The sequence below is a fragment of the Rana temporaria genome, chromosome 11 (assembly GCF_905171775.1).
Source record: "Rana temporaria chromosome 11, aRanTem1.1, whole genome shotgun sequence".
NCBI lineage: Eukaryota > Metazoa > Chordata > Amphibia > Anura > Ranidae > Rana > Rana temporaria.
Genome location: NC_053499.1, coordinates 146,291,047 through 146,305,427, shown reverse-complemented (window position 1 = coordinate 146,305,427; position 14,381 = coordinate 146,291,047). Strand labels below are relative to the sequence as shown.

At 42.4% G+C, this 14,381-nt stretch overlaps 1 protein-coding gene across 1 annotated transcript in view; it reads left to right on the top strand.

Annotated features, from left to right (window-relative positions):
- Positions 1-14,381, top strand: part of LOC120917823 (BTG3 associated nuclear protein) — a 440,239-nt gene that overhangs the window by 101,299 nt on the left and 324,559 nt on the right. The window contains 2 exon segments of the mRNA XM_040329379.1: positions 7,996-8,118; positions 9,764-9,942. Of these exon segments, the coding sequence (XP_040185313.1) occupies positions 7,996-8,118; positions 9,764-9,942 (302 nt within the window).

The window sequence follows — 14,381 nt, the reverse complement described above, 5'->3', positions numbered from 1 at the left end:
TGCTTGGTATTGCCAGCAAATGTTTTAAGAGCAATGGTATCTTTTCATTTATCCTATAAATCAGCTTGATTTGAAGCCCAACTTCACATTTATTGTCCCTTTAAATAGTTTGAGCCAAGCTGGCCCAAACAAACTATTTACTGCACTTACAGGTGCTCTTGCTGGGCGTGCTGTATTAATTGTATGTAGTGTCAGCTACACACAGCATACAGCGCTGTGTTCTGGCAGTGGGACAGGACTTCCCGTCCTGCTACTGGAACAAAATAAAGGTGGGCTGAGCACTGCTCAGCCATTCACGGGAAGCTTTGTATTCTAGGAATGAATACAAAGCTGCCTCTGATTGGCTGAGGCAGAGATCATGATATCATCTGCCCACCTCGCTACCTCACCCAAACAGAGAAAACTTTGTATTCATTCATAGTATACAAAGCTTCCTGTGAATGGCTGAGCAACACCCAGTCTGGCTCTATTTTTTTCCAGGAGCAGAACAGGAAGTTTCCATCCTACTGCCAGGACACAGAGCTGTATACTGTATGCAGCTGAGACTAAATACAATTAATACAGCATGTCCAGCAAGCGCGCCTGTTAGGGACAATTTAACTACAGTATTTATCGACATATAAAACTTGCACAGGCGTATAACAGGGAATTTTCAGGATTTTATTTTTTTAAATAAAAACTTTGAAGCAAAATAAGGGTCAGTGCCCATCAATGCAGCCTGATCAATGCCCATCTGTAGCCTCACAATTGCCCATCAATGCAGCCTCCCATTGCCATGAATGCAGCCTGATCAATGCCCATTTCAGGGAGGGGGCAGGATAAGCGCCGTCAGATTACATACAGCAAGAATCTCCTGTTTACTTGGCTGCCTCTTTAATACAAAGTCCCGCCTCCTGGACCGGCTTCTATGATAGAAAGAACACTGGTCCAATACCGGCCCAGGAGACTGGACTTCCTATTACTGAGGCTGCTGAGTAAACAGGAGCTTCTCGCTGTATGTAATCTAACGGCGCTCGTCCCGCCCTCCTCCCCGTTCTCTCTGAGGCAGCCCAAATTGCAGTATCAGTGTATAACACGCACACACTATTTGCAACTGATTTGCAGGGTGAAAAAGTGAGTGTTTTTTACGCCAATTAATACAGTATTTATAGGGACATTATTGGTACAGTTAGGCTTTAAAAGAGAAATATGATTTTCTTTTTTATTTTGGATTCATACTTACCTAGGTTAATGCAGCATTGATCCACCGGCGACTTTGCACTGACAACCGAGCGACTGAACATGGCCGATTACTTGGTTTTCACAGCTCCATGAGCAGAGAGCTGCAGACTGTCAGTCACTGTTCTCTGCTCTGCCCCCTTCCCGCTCACTGGAGCGCTGAGCTGGGGAGGGGGCGGAGCAGCCGTCTCAGGCTCAGCGGCTCGCTGAGACGGGTAAAAGTCCAGGCACCTGGCAGATCCAGACTTCCATTGTCGGTATGACTCGGAGTCTGGACTGATTTCTGTGACGTCGGCAGAGAGCGGATCACAGAAGTGCAAAACGAATTGCACTCCTGTGATCCATAGGAGAAAAACAGAAGCTTTGGCAGGACTTCTTTAACTTCTGTTCTAATATAGTTTGGAGCTGCCTCTTTCTGTATAAAGTGTTTGCCTACTCAGCTTAGAGTCAGCTTGCAATGTTAGTTTCAGTCCCAATATTTTATATATTGCTTTTCTTTCAAATCTCCCTCATCTCTCCCAGCAAAGTCACCTCTTCCTTGCTCATGTCTGTAGCATTGTTTAGCCTCTTCAGTCCTCATCAGCCCAATTTTCCTGTATTTATTACCACTAATAGCAGCAGTTTTTGGCAAAAAAAATTAAGATTGCATAACATTCATCAGGCAGACAGATCATTATTGTAATACCATCTTGTGGCAGGGCCTATTCACACAGTTGCATTGTGTTAGTGTGCATTCTCTTGTGTGTTTTTAACATGAATTCAATGCACAGCATTCATTTTGAATGGGCTAACAAAACTTATAACATCTCTCAGCTGGTTCACATCTGTGTATTCCGGTGTCCTAAATCACAAGTGCATTGTATTTTGCTGGCTAGGTGCATTTCAGGGCAATGCAATATGAATCATCATACCTCAGTGTACTGACCTGGGTTTTGTGTTGTTGCAATCATGCAAACAACACAATAGTCTGAATGCACCCTCAATGTCATGAGTGTGTCTCACTTAGACATTTCAGTTATTCAAGGTGTACTTCAGTCCAGGAAAACCGCACACTAGTTGCACCTTACTTTTGGGCCTTGTTTAGACTTGCGGTTGGAGGGTGGCGGTTGCGCCTAGTTTTGCTGCCTGCCAACAACCCCCAATATGCTGCAACAGGCAGCAGATGGGGATGTTTTCATGCCGCTGCAGTAATGCTTCTTTTCATGCCCACATCAAAGTTAACCCAACTTGTAGCGACCGGCAGACATCAAGCCCACCAAGTGCTACACACTCAAGTCAATGGGGAAGCGCCTTAAATGCCCCACAACTAACGTGCAATGCATGCGGTTGCGGCACATTTGTCTGCAAAAACGGGGGTTAAAACAGGCAATGAGGAGATGTTGCATCACTTCTTCACCATCTGTCAGTAGCGCGATCCGAACACTTTGTCAAGCTTCAGAGGCAAGGGAGATTTAGACGCACGTCTAAATCTACCTTTACTGTGTCATTGAAGTACACTCCCTAGAAATGTATTGAAAGCTAGGGGAGTGACTCTGATTGCACATTTATATAGTAAGTAAAAATATTGTATGGTCATTTTTTACGAATGGGAATATAATTTCAAAATATTTTTTTAATTTAATGCTACAAAAAGATGAGTTACTAAGTTTCCTAAACCATTATCCTACATGCCATTCCCTTATATCAAGGGATTTCCGACCTTTTCTTTTTTTTGCTGTTTCCTTTATTATCATGTATATTCAGTGTGCATGTGTTACTAGAGCAAGAAGACCACGCTTATCTCTTTTTGACAGCTTTCCCTTTTGCTATAGAGCGATTTCCTGTGAAAGCACCATTTGCATGAAAGATGTTCAGTGAAAAGGGGGATTTAAAGATTATGGAGGAAAACGGTTGCTTCGATTTGTTTAGTTAATTACTCCAGTGTAATGCCAAAAGGAGCAGACAGTGGATTATTGCAGTGCAGCTACAAGTTCTTTGTACGGGAAGATAGTTCCTGGAAGTACGTGGATACTGGGATTAGGCAGCATTGGATGTGCACGTGGCCTTGAATGAGTGCACATTTTGGTGGAGACTGTAAGATAAGATAGGGGACTTTTTATTCTTTTTGGATAAATGTTTTTATTCACTATTAAGAAAAGAGCAGGTTTACAAAACATTTTCACCATATTTCAGGAATTTATCATATCTGTATTCATGTAGTATACAGCATGAATTTGTTGGAATATTTGAGAGGTGGAACTAAAACAATTTAAGTGGAAAATGTAAAAAGGTAGCAGAAGACAAATCAGAAGATGGAGGTAATCATTAAAGTAGAACTAAACTTATTGATTTAAATGTTTTCCAAAACAGTTACAGTGCCTTGAAAAAGTATTCATACAACTTGAAATTTTTCACATTTTGTCATGTTACCACCAAAAACATAAATGTATTTTATTGGGATTTTATGCGATAAACCCAACACAAAGTGGCACATAATTGTGAAGTGGAAGGAAAATTATAAATGGTTTTCAACATTCTTTACAAATAATTATGTGAAAAGTGTGTGGAGCATTTGTATTCAGTCCCCTTTACTCTCATACCGCTAATTAAAATCTAGTGGAACCAATTGCCTTCAGAAGTCACCCAATTAGTAAATAGTCTAAGCATAAGATAAATGCTAACAATGCAGTGAATTGTAATGCAACTCAAAATGAATTGTTGCATTAAATGAAAGTCCATTGTGACATTTCCCAACACCAAAATTAAGTGCTCCTAAATAGTTATGTCTTCTGTTTTCTTCACCATAAAGCCCTGTACACACGATCGGTTTGTCTGATGAAAACAGACCGATAGACTGTTTTCATCGGTCGAACCGATCATGAGTGGGCCCCATCGGTTTGTTTTCCATCGGTTAAAAAAAAAGAACGTTTAAAATTTTTCCTATGTATAAAAAAACAATAGAAAAAACAATAATCTGTGTGGAAGTCCATCGGTCAAAAATCCACACATGCTCGGAAGCATTGAACTTAATTTTTCTCAGCACGTCGTAGTGTTTTACGTCACCACGTTTAGACACGGTCAGATTTTTGGTGAGTAGGCAAGACTGATGAAAGTCAGCTTAATCGGATATCCAACGAAAAAATCCATCGGATTCGATACCATCAGATATCCAATCGTGTGTACAGGACTTGAGTGTTCAGAAGGTAGATGGCAACTCACCAGAGGTATTTGACCCCTTGTTACAGGAAGTCCAAAAGCGCTATTGGAAAACCAAATCTTTCCTCAGAATAACACTTTTGCACTCCAGAAATTTCTCAGGACCAAGCTAGGATGTAGGATTATACTCCACAGGAGACAGAGAAGTACTTCATAGTGTAGTAGGTTTATTAAATAATAAAAGCATATACATGGTACAAAGTTGCACTCACATGGCTTCTTTCAAACTGCAAACAGGACTTCTTATGGCTTCCTTTTAACAATGGCTTTCTGTACGACAAATAGTTGTCCTGTGGACAGATTCTCCCACCTGAGCTGTGGATCTCTGCAGCTTCTTTAGAGTTACCGTGGGCCGCTTGGCTGCTTCTTTGATGAATGCTGTCCTTGCCCAGCCTGTCAGTTTAGGCGGACAGCCATGTCTTGGTAGGTTTGCATTTCTGCCATACTCTTTCCATTTTCGGATGATGGATTGATCAGTGCAATGTGAGATGTTCAAAGCTTGGGATGTTTTTTTTATAACCTAACCCTGCTTTAAACTTCTCCACCATTTTATCCCCAGACTTGTCTAGTGTGTTCCTTGGCCTTCATGATGATGATTAAAAAATATTTTGTAAAATGTAAACATTCAAAAAGTTGTATGAATCTTTACTCTTAGAGCCGGTTCACACTGGGACAACACATCTTTCAGCGCGACTTTGGGAGGCAACTTGAACACGACTTGAGTGTGAATCACAACCTGACTTACAACACGACTTGAAGTCGCCTCCAGGAGGGGGAACTCGATGCCAAATTTTAAATAAAAAACCGACATGGGTTCCCCCTCTGGGAGCGTGCCAGGCCCTTAGGTCTGGTATGGATTTGAAGGGGAACCCCCTATGCCGAAAAAACGGCGTGGGGGTCCCCCCCAAATCCATACCAGACCGTTATCTGAGCACGCAGACCGGCCGGTCAGGAAAGTGGGAGGGGACGGGCGAGCACCTGCCCCTCCTGAACCGTACCAGGCGGCATGCCCTCAACATGGGGGGGGTGCTTTGGGGCAGGGGGGTGCCCTGTGGCCCCCCACCCCAGAGCACCTTGTCCCCATGTTGATGGGGACAAAGGCCTCTTCCCGACAACCCTGGCCGTTTGGTTGTCGGGGGCTGCAGGCGGGGGGCTTATCGGGATCTGGGAGCCCCCTTTAATAAGGGGGCCCCCAGATACCGGCCCCCCACCCTATGTAAATGAGTATGGGGTACATCGTACCCCTACCCATTCACCCGGTGGAAGAAAAATGTCAATAAAAATACACTACACAGGTTTTTAAAGTAGTTTATTAGGCAGCTTCGGGGGGATGTAAGGATGTCAATTTTTATTTGTCCCACGACCACACAATTGTCAGTTAAAGCGACGTAGTGCCTTTTTCGCAAAAAATGGCCTGGTTATTAAGAGGGCAAATTCCTTTAAACGCCCCATGTGATGTAATTTTCTTGACTGCCTTAGAAAAAATAAGCAGAAAGCCATTTATTATAGAGCCAATTTTTGTATATATGAACCATTGTGCCTTCACTGTCATTTTAGGTAACCTTTTATAATGCATATACTGGCATTGTTCTCTTTTATGTCTGATTATCCTGATGTCCTCACATCTTCTAGATAATCTACATTGGAGCAAAGAAAATAAAGATCATAAAGTTGTCAAATGAGCAAAGAATCTGCTGTCGATAAAACAGATCTTCAGCTTACCTCTATGGCTTGCCCTAGTGCTTTTTCCACCTTGTATGCCAGAGTTTTTATGTGGAACAGAATACACCATAATACTCTGTGGTGAGGCCTCGGAAACACAAGCCCAACCAGTTTCCCTGTTAAGATGTTTGTTTTGGGGAGGCCTTCGGAGCTTTGGAATATTGGGACTTACGCTAAACTCTCTGCGAAGTGATAAGACAGAGTGTAAAATTCTGGGACTTGACACAACTTGGCTTGAGGCTGACTCGTTGAGATTTTAGGTCATTTATTGCAGAATTGTAAAATTCCATTCAAATGCAGTTAACACAGTGTCAAAGTTGTATCAAGGGTATCCAAGCTGAGCATTCCATAAACCTGTTTTCTTTGGCAGAAGTGGAATGTGACTGGTCTCTTTGGCTTTGATGGAAGGGTTGACTAACATTCACCTGAACAAAAAAAAAGAAAAGAATATTATGATTTTACGCTCACATTTATATGTCCCTTAGGCCACTTATGACTCAGGATAGTATACTAAAAATTATATTGACAATGCACAGAGCCTCCATCAATTTAACAACTTGGGCAGGAGATGGAATGTTCATGGGTGCTTTTAGACAATTAAAACAAGTATATGTTATTGGCCATCTTTATTATCACGTGTGTATATGTTTCCGCCTCCATAAAAATCTTCATTTGTCAGGACTGATCTTTCTTTCTTCTCATTGACAAGAAAGGGAAATGTAAAAAACATGTCTATGCTGCTTCAGTACAGCAGGCAAGTCACATGAGACACAGCAATGGTTCAAAGCAGCACACTTCCAATTCTTTGCTCTTAGTCTTGAATGAATGAATGAATGAAAAACGTATAAAGCGCGGCGCATGCGAACTGAATCGCTTCTGGGCGCTAGTCTTAGATGGAAAGCATAGATTCTCCCTGTAGCATACATTATTTTATGAGAGGATAGGTATGGAAAGAAGCAGAGTCCTCCTGCAGGGCAGAAAATTTCAGGTGAGGAGGGTTAGATAGAGGAAGGAGCAGAGTTCCCCAGTGTTGCAGAACATTTCAGGAGAGGAGGGTTAGGTAGAGGAAGAAGCAGAGTCATTCAGCAGGGTAGAGTATTTCAGAAGAGGAGGATTAGATAGAGGAAGGTGCAGAGTATTTCAGGAGAAAGGGGTTAGGTAGAGGAAGGAGCAGAGTCCTCCAGCTGTGTAGAGTATTTCAGAAGAGGACAGTCAAATAGAGGAAGGAGCAGAGCCCCCTAGTGGTACAGAGTATTTTCGTGCACCGGGGGAGGTGGGGGCGCACAGAGACACAGAATCCTGTTGCACTTTATAATATCACATGATTGATTAGTATTTGGTTTTAAGTGCAAGATGGTTTGTAATATTTTATTCAGTGTGTATTTCTGCATAGTGCTGCGTCGGTAAATATTTTTTTATGTTCGCACTATTATCCCCCTAGGGAAGTGATGGCAAACCTTGGGACCCCAGATGTTTTGGAACTACATTTCCCATGATGCTCATGCACTCATGAGCATCATGGGAAATGTATTTTTAAAACATCTGGGATGCCAAGGTTCGCCATCACTGCCCTAGGGTATATAGGAGGGTACCTAGCGGATTGTTTAAAATCTAGAGGCCGGGACCATAAGCGCAGAGTGTGGTGCCATTTCAACACAATAGTAAGGCTAGGTTACTGCCCTGCATCTGTATTGAACAATTTAGGTGTTTTGCCACATGATTACAAAATAGTGGCACAAATTTGTTTTGCACAACTAGTTGTTTCATACCATTTTTTATGGTTTTGCTCTCATGAAGATACATTGGATATTAAAAGAGCAATGAACCTATAAAATCTTATGTCATTTCTCTTTCTCTTAGCGTTGTTCCTCAGACAACCGTTATCCTGAATAATGAAAGACAGAACTCTGTAGTGGCCAAGCTGCAGAGTCAGGAGGATTCAGTAAACAAGACGACAGAAAGTCTGGAAAATATACTTAATAGGTAATGTCTTTGTGTACGTTTCAATTGCATGATAAAATGGAGATTTAAGCTGGCCATAGATGGATCAAAAATTGGCCTGGGACAGCAGGGACTGGCTGAATTTCGATCCGTCGATGACCATTCCTGTTCGAGATCTAAGGACCATTTGCTCTCAGGCTTGTTGGAAAATGTTGCTTTAATTAGTGGTGCAGCAACAGGCCAGCTTATTCTGACAGCAGTGGAGTCCCCACCATCAAAATACAACAGCACAACCGGGAGAATTCCCTCATCCACCTTGCATGTGTGGACGGGGGAATGGGGTTGGTCTTTTTTTTGATCAGCTGACTGGCTGATCAAAAAAAAACAATTCATTTATTTATTTTTGCATTTATTTATATACAGTTAGGTAGGTTCAGGTAGGGGCGCGTTAATTTGCGGCGGCGTAGCCTAGCGTGTTTACACTACGCCGCCTTAAGTAAGAGAGGCAAGTACATGATTCTCAAAGCACTTGCCTCCTTACTTAGGGCGGCGTAGTGTAAACGCGACGGGCGTAAGGGCGCCTAATTCAAATGGGTTGGAGGGGGGTGTGTTTATTGGCAATGAGGCTTGAACTCACGTTTTTGACGTTTTTTGGCTACTGCGCATGTGCCGGGCGCCTACATTTCCCAGTGCGCATTGCGGCTAAGTACGCCGTACGGGCCTATTGATTTCGACGTGGACGTAAACGACGTAACTCCCGATTCGCGGACGACTTACGCAAATGACGTTAAAAATTCGAACCTTGTGGCGGGAACGGCGGCCATACTTTAACATTGTTATTCCGCCTAATAGGTGGAATAACTTTAGGCCTCTTAAGGCCTTACGGAAACGGCGTAATTTGACTGCGGCGGCCGGGCGTACGTTCGTGAATCGGCGTACAAACTAATTTACATAATCTACGCCGACCGCAATGGAAGCGCCACCTAGCGGCCATCTGAAAAATTGCAATCTAAGATACGACGGCGCAAGCCGTCGTATCTTAGATATGTTTAAGCGTATCTCTGTTTGAGCATACGCTTAAACATAGGTCGGCGTAGATTCTGAGTTAGGCCGGCTTATCTACTGATAATTCGGCCTAACTCCTACTGAATCTACCTAAGTGTATTTTGTATTTTTGTAGCTGACTATTAACAGAAAGGAGCATATTCAGCCCATATCTCAATTTGTTATTTTAGTTCTTAATAGTACAACTGCAGCCAACTGTAGTGTGCTGAGAGCCCACATGGAGACGGTCATCTGATGTTGGTACTCTGGTGCAGAAGCATGCATGGATCTCATTCACATACTCACTGTAAATCCCATTTCCCTTAATCTAAAAAAAACAACAACATAAAAACTCTGCATGGTCAGGCCTAAGTCCAATATATATTGTCTGGTGATCATATAACTATCCAGTGACCAACAAACCCTGGAGAAGTATAGGTCAGGTTGTGAAAATTAAAAATTTTTCTCTAACCTTCATTTGATTCAAATCTATACATGATATGGCAATTTTCTACAGCATTGCAGAATGTGCTGGCGCTATATGTGCAAGCAGTGCATATAATTGTAAATTGCAGATTTCACAGATAGATTAGCCCTTGTCTCCAATAAAACACTGTAATAAAATGCTTGGTTTTAATTGCAGTGCGGTCCCTGGACGAAGACATAACACAATCGTAGTGAAGGTACCAGGCCCAGATGAAAGCCACAGTCATGATGAAAATGACAGCGGATCAGAAGCCAGTGATACACTGTCAAACTCTGGACACTCTGGAAATTCCAACATGGGGAACAACGTTACCTTGATCACTCTGAACTCTGAAGGTATGTCCAGCATCAGATGTCCTGTTACACCTGAGGAATGAATGAAAATATTTCTTTGAATTGGTGGTAGCCCTCTTGCCTGTCCACAGTACACTGGTATTGGAGGGAGAAAAGAGCAGAATCCTCACTGTAGCAGCTAACGAGGACCCTGATACTTCTGACAGGAGGGACAATGCCGTCACTCCTGTCAGTGAGGCAGCTGAAAAATTAAGTGCTAAATTTCCCTGATGCGCAAACTGTTGGCGCTATAAAAATCCTGTATTATAATAATAATAATAATTAAATAATCAAAATGCTCTGCTGCAGATTCTGTGCCTGTGAACTCCCAACTGCAGGTGCTGGCTCCCTAAGGAGTCTGTCCTCTGCTCAACATTCAAACATTGTAGAAAAAATGAAAGTTGAAAGGTAAAAGCTGATATAGAAGTTTTTTAATCCCTCTATTGCAAATTGCAGAATCGCATGAAACTTCCGCCCTGTTTTACATGGACATTGTTAGGAAAAATGAGAGTAAACTTAGTAAATTCCATGTTACAATATACTTCCGTGGAAATTGTGTAACAGATCAGCTATACTGTACATTGTTATAAATTCAGCATACATAACAGAAGATCCAGTATTAAACTAAAAAATCTGTAACAAAACAAATTTGTCTTAATGTAATGGCATTTTCCTCACTCTGGAGGCAGTATGTGATGGGAAGTGTCCTCGATGGGACACAGCTAAAAATAAAAACCTGACAGGTTTTATTATGAATTTCAAGTATAGTGTGTTCTTACACAGTTATATTTGTCCAGCTTGGACCAATGTAATTCTGTATATACCATACCTGGCTGATGCCCCATGGAAGCTGGAAATCACTGAAGTAGACACTGCTACTCCAGTGATTCCCTCTTGCTTCCAGATCCCGTGCTGAGCGGCCAGCCGCCTATTGCAATGTAGACACTAGAGGTCGGCCGCTCAGCACAGGTGCCATACAGAGAATGTTTTGTATTTTCTGAATGAATGCAAAGTGTTCTCTGAATGAATGAGGTGGAGAGTCGGAGAGGCAATGTCACGCTTTCCTCACCGTCCAATCTGTAAATTTGTTGCATCCATTCAGAAAATGCAAAGTATTCTCTGAATAGCTGAGTGGCCAGCCTCCTGTGTTTGCAATGCAGCAGGCCAGCTACTCAGCATGGGACCTGGAAGCAGGTAGATCACTAGAGTAATGATGGCTAGATCAGTGATTTCAGCTTTCAGGTCAGGTATGGTGCAGAGTATATACAGAGTTACTTCTGCTCAAGCTATGTTTAAAATATCCATACCTGCAATTCATCTTTAGCTCTTCCCTGCTCTATCCAAAATGTAAAAAATAAATAAATCACAAAATGTTATGACTTTAGATATATTTTAATGACTTTGTTGCAGTAAATACAGTAAATATGTATAGTAACACTCCTACTTGGTAAAAAATAGTGAAGTCACTGGTTTGAATCTATGCTCTTGTATATTTTGATTACAGAAAATAAGAATTGGCTCTCCCGCTTATGTGTAGGCGACAAGCCTACTTGAAAACTGTCCTTGGTTTGTTGTGCCACACATTAATCCCAGGCATCTCGCACTGTGCCCAGTAATGTGGGTTCCAAAGTCTTGTGTTTGTATGGTAAAACTGTGGGTGCAAGTCTTGTAATTGCAGAGCCGTTTGTGTAGTCGGAGGGAGTGCCAGGCCCTTTTTCTTTGTTGAATGCAGCAATTCCAAACCACAGCTGGCCATCGTGCAATCGAGCATGGTTTCTGTCATGGGGGAAAAGAACGTGAAGTATGACTGATTGGCCTTGGGCAGCTGCAAGTACATTGTAAACATGGCAGCTCATTCAGCGCTTTCTGTCTCTGTACGGGTTCATGTTGAATATACACTTAAAATGCCTGAAAGTTTATACCTATTGGCTGAGAGTATGAATGCGTATGACGGTTACTGGAAGCCTTAGACAGCAGGCCCAGAGGCTGGCTGCATAGCTAATCATGCCAAGTTATTGGCACACGTTACTCTTCAAAAAACAAACACTTTCATTGGCAACAATCCGTTTTTCTCCAAGCAGGAAATTCACATTGGGACGTTGTTCTTGTTTGCAGCTATGTCAGCTGCTTACTGGTTTTAATTGATTTATTTTTTATTTTTTATAGAAAAGTATGAGAAATAGCTGTGAGTTACCGCGTATCCTTTCACGCATTTCTCAGCAAAGCCTTGGTGCTTTATTTTTCCAAATCAATATTTATTTCATTATTTTTTTTATATATGTGGATGTTCTCTGTGACAGGAGGCTTGTGGAACCCAGCTTACCTTGGAGCGCACTGGAAGCTCCTAGTCCAGCTCCCATGGCCCCTCCTATGTCCATTCGGGGCACAGGGTGACCGAGAACCCCAGTCTGATCTGTACAAGTCAGACTCACTGTACAACAAAACTGGAATATTGTGTGTGTGTGTGTTTATATATATATATATATATATATATATATATATATATATATACACCGTATTTTCCGGCGTATAAGACGACTGGGCGTATAAGACGACCCCCTAATTTTCCAAGAAAAATGTTGGTTTTGGGATATACTCACTGTATAAGACTACCCCCTTCTTACTAGTCTTTCTGGAAGCTGAGGGGTAGCCAGAACCGCTGACAGAAACAGGCTTTTTCAAATCTCACTGTGCCATTACATTACATTCCTCACTGTGCCATTACATTACATTCCTCACTGTGCCATTACATTACATTCCTCACTGTGCCATTACATTACATTCCTCACTGTGCCATTACATTACATTCCTCACTGTTCCATTACATTACATTCCTCACTGTGCCATTACATCACTTGCCACTCACTGTGCCATCACTTGCCCCCTCTCTGTGCCATCACTTGCCCCCTCTCTGTGCCATCACTAGCCCCCTCTCTATGCCATCACTTGCCCTCTTTCTGTGCCATCACTTGCCCCCTCTCTGTGCCATCACTTGCCCCCTCTCTGTGCCATCACTTGCCCCCTCTCTGTGCCATCAGTGCAAACGGTGCATTTACTCACTCTTTTTTCTGAATAGCAGGCGGTGCGGTGCGGTGACAGTCTCCGTGCTGCGAGCGTCAATGATTTAAAAGACACGCCTTCTCCTCAGACTGTCCTGTGTTAGGCGGAACACAAAGCTTCCCAGCAGCGCCTCTGTTCTGTGTTCCGCCTATCACGGACGTCTTCTCATCTCGTCCGAGGATGAGAAGGCATCTGTGATAGGAGGAACACAGAACAGAGGCGCTGCTGGGAAGATTTGTGTTCCGCCTATCACAGAACACACTGACGAGAAGGAGCGTCTTTTAAATCATTGACGCTCGCAGCAGCACGGAGACCGTACCCGGCGTATAAGACGACCCCCGATTTTATTGCATCCAGAAAGTTGTCTTATACGCCGAAAAAATACGGTGTGTATGTATATATATATATATATATTGTCTCATACTGTTGTGGACTGTTTGCTGGGTCATTTGGGGTTGGGTTGTATTCCATCTTTTGTTTGTGTCTGCCTTGTGAGAAATGTATTATGGGATGGAAATTTGTATTTGTGTTCCTAGCATGTAAACTGGGGGCAGGGCAGAGAGGAGAGGGGGGCATTTCTCCAACATTGTTCAAATCTTGAATACCTGAGTGTTCCTTATTGCTGATTGGACAGTTTACCCCACCCTGAATCCAAAGGAAGGGGGCATTGTCCCTGAGTGGATATCTGTTGGTACATGTGTTTCAATAAACAGTTGCATGTTCAGTTTGTAACTAAGCTAGTCTTGTCTGGTTTTTGGTTACAATATATGGCTGTAATATATGATATCTGAGGATCCAGGTTGGGGGAAGTAGTTTACTGACAGAAGCACTTAAGCGGAGTGCCACTGGGATCCGTTACAGCCCCCATAGTTTGTAAAAAGTAGGCCCGATGCTTGAATGTAAGGACTGTATTCTCAAGCTCATTCAATGGAGATGGAAAAAAAAAATGATTTCACCTGCCAAACTTGTGTGTTTTCTGTGCAAACAAAACTTGTTATGGACTGCGCATTACTAGCTCCATAACCACCTTCTCCAAACAGGATTCAGATGATTTCTTTCTGCCAAAAATCTCAACAACTGGAAGACATTATTTATCCCTGGTGGCACTTGCCGTGACCAAGAATTGGTGAGAAAGTACGTTTTGAACTGCGTCTTTATTTTTCAGCAGTACAAATGAAACAAGAAATCGTGAGCATTTTCAGAAATCTCAATGCTTTTATCGCGGTCTGATCAGTACTTGGAAATATCTTTGTATTGGGTCAAGCTCTGTGTGAACCGTTCATATTTTCTGATATCAATCACAAACATGCACATTAGGAAAATAAATATAAGTCTTTCTTATTGAAACTTTTTAACACTGCTAGGATGTCTACTTCCTGGAG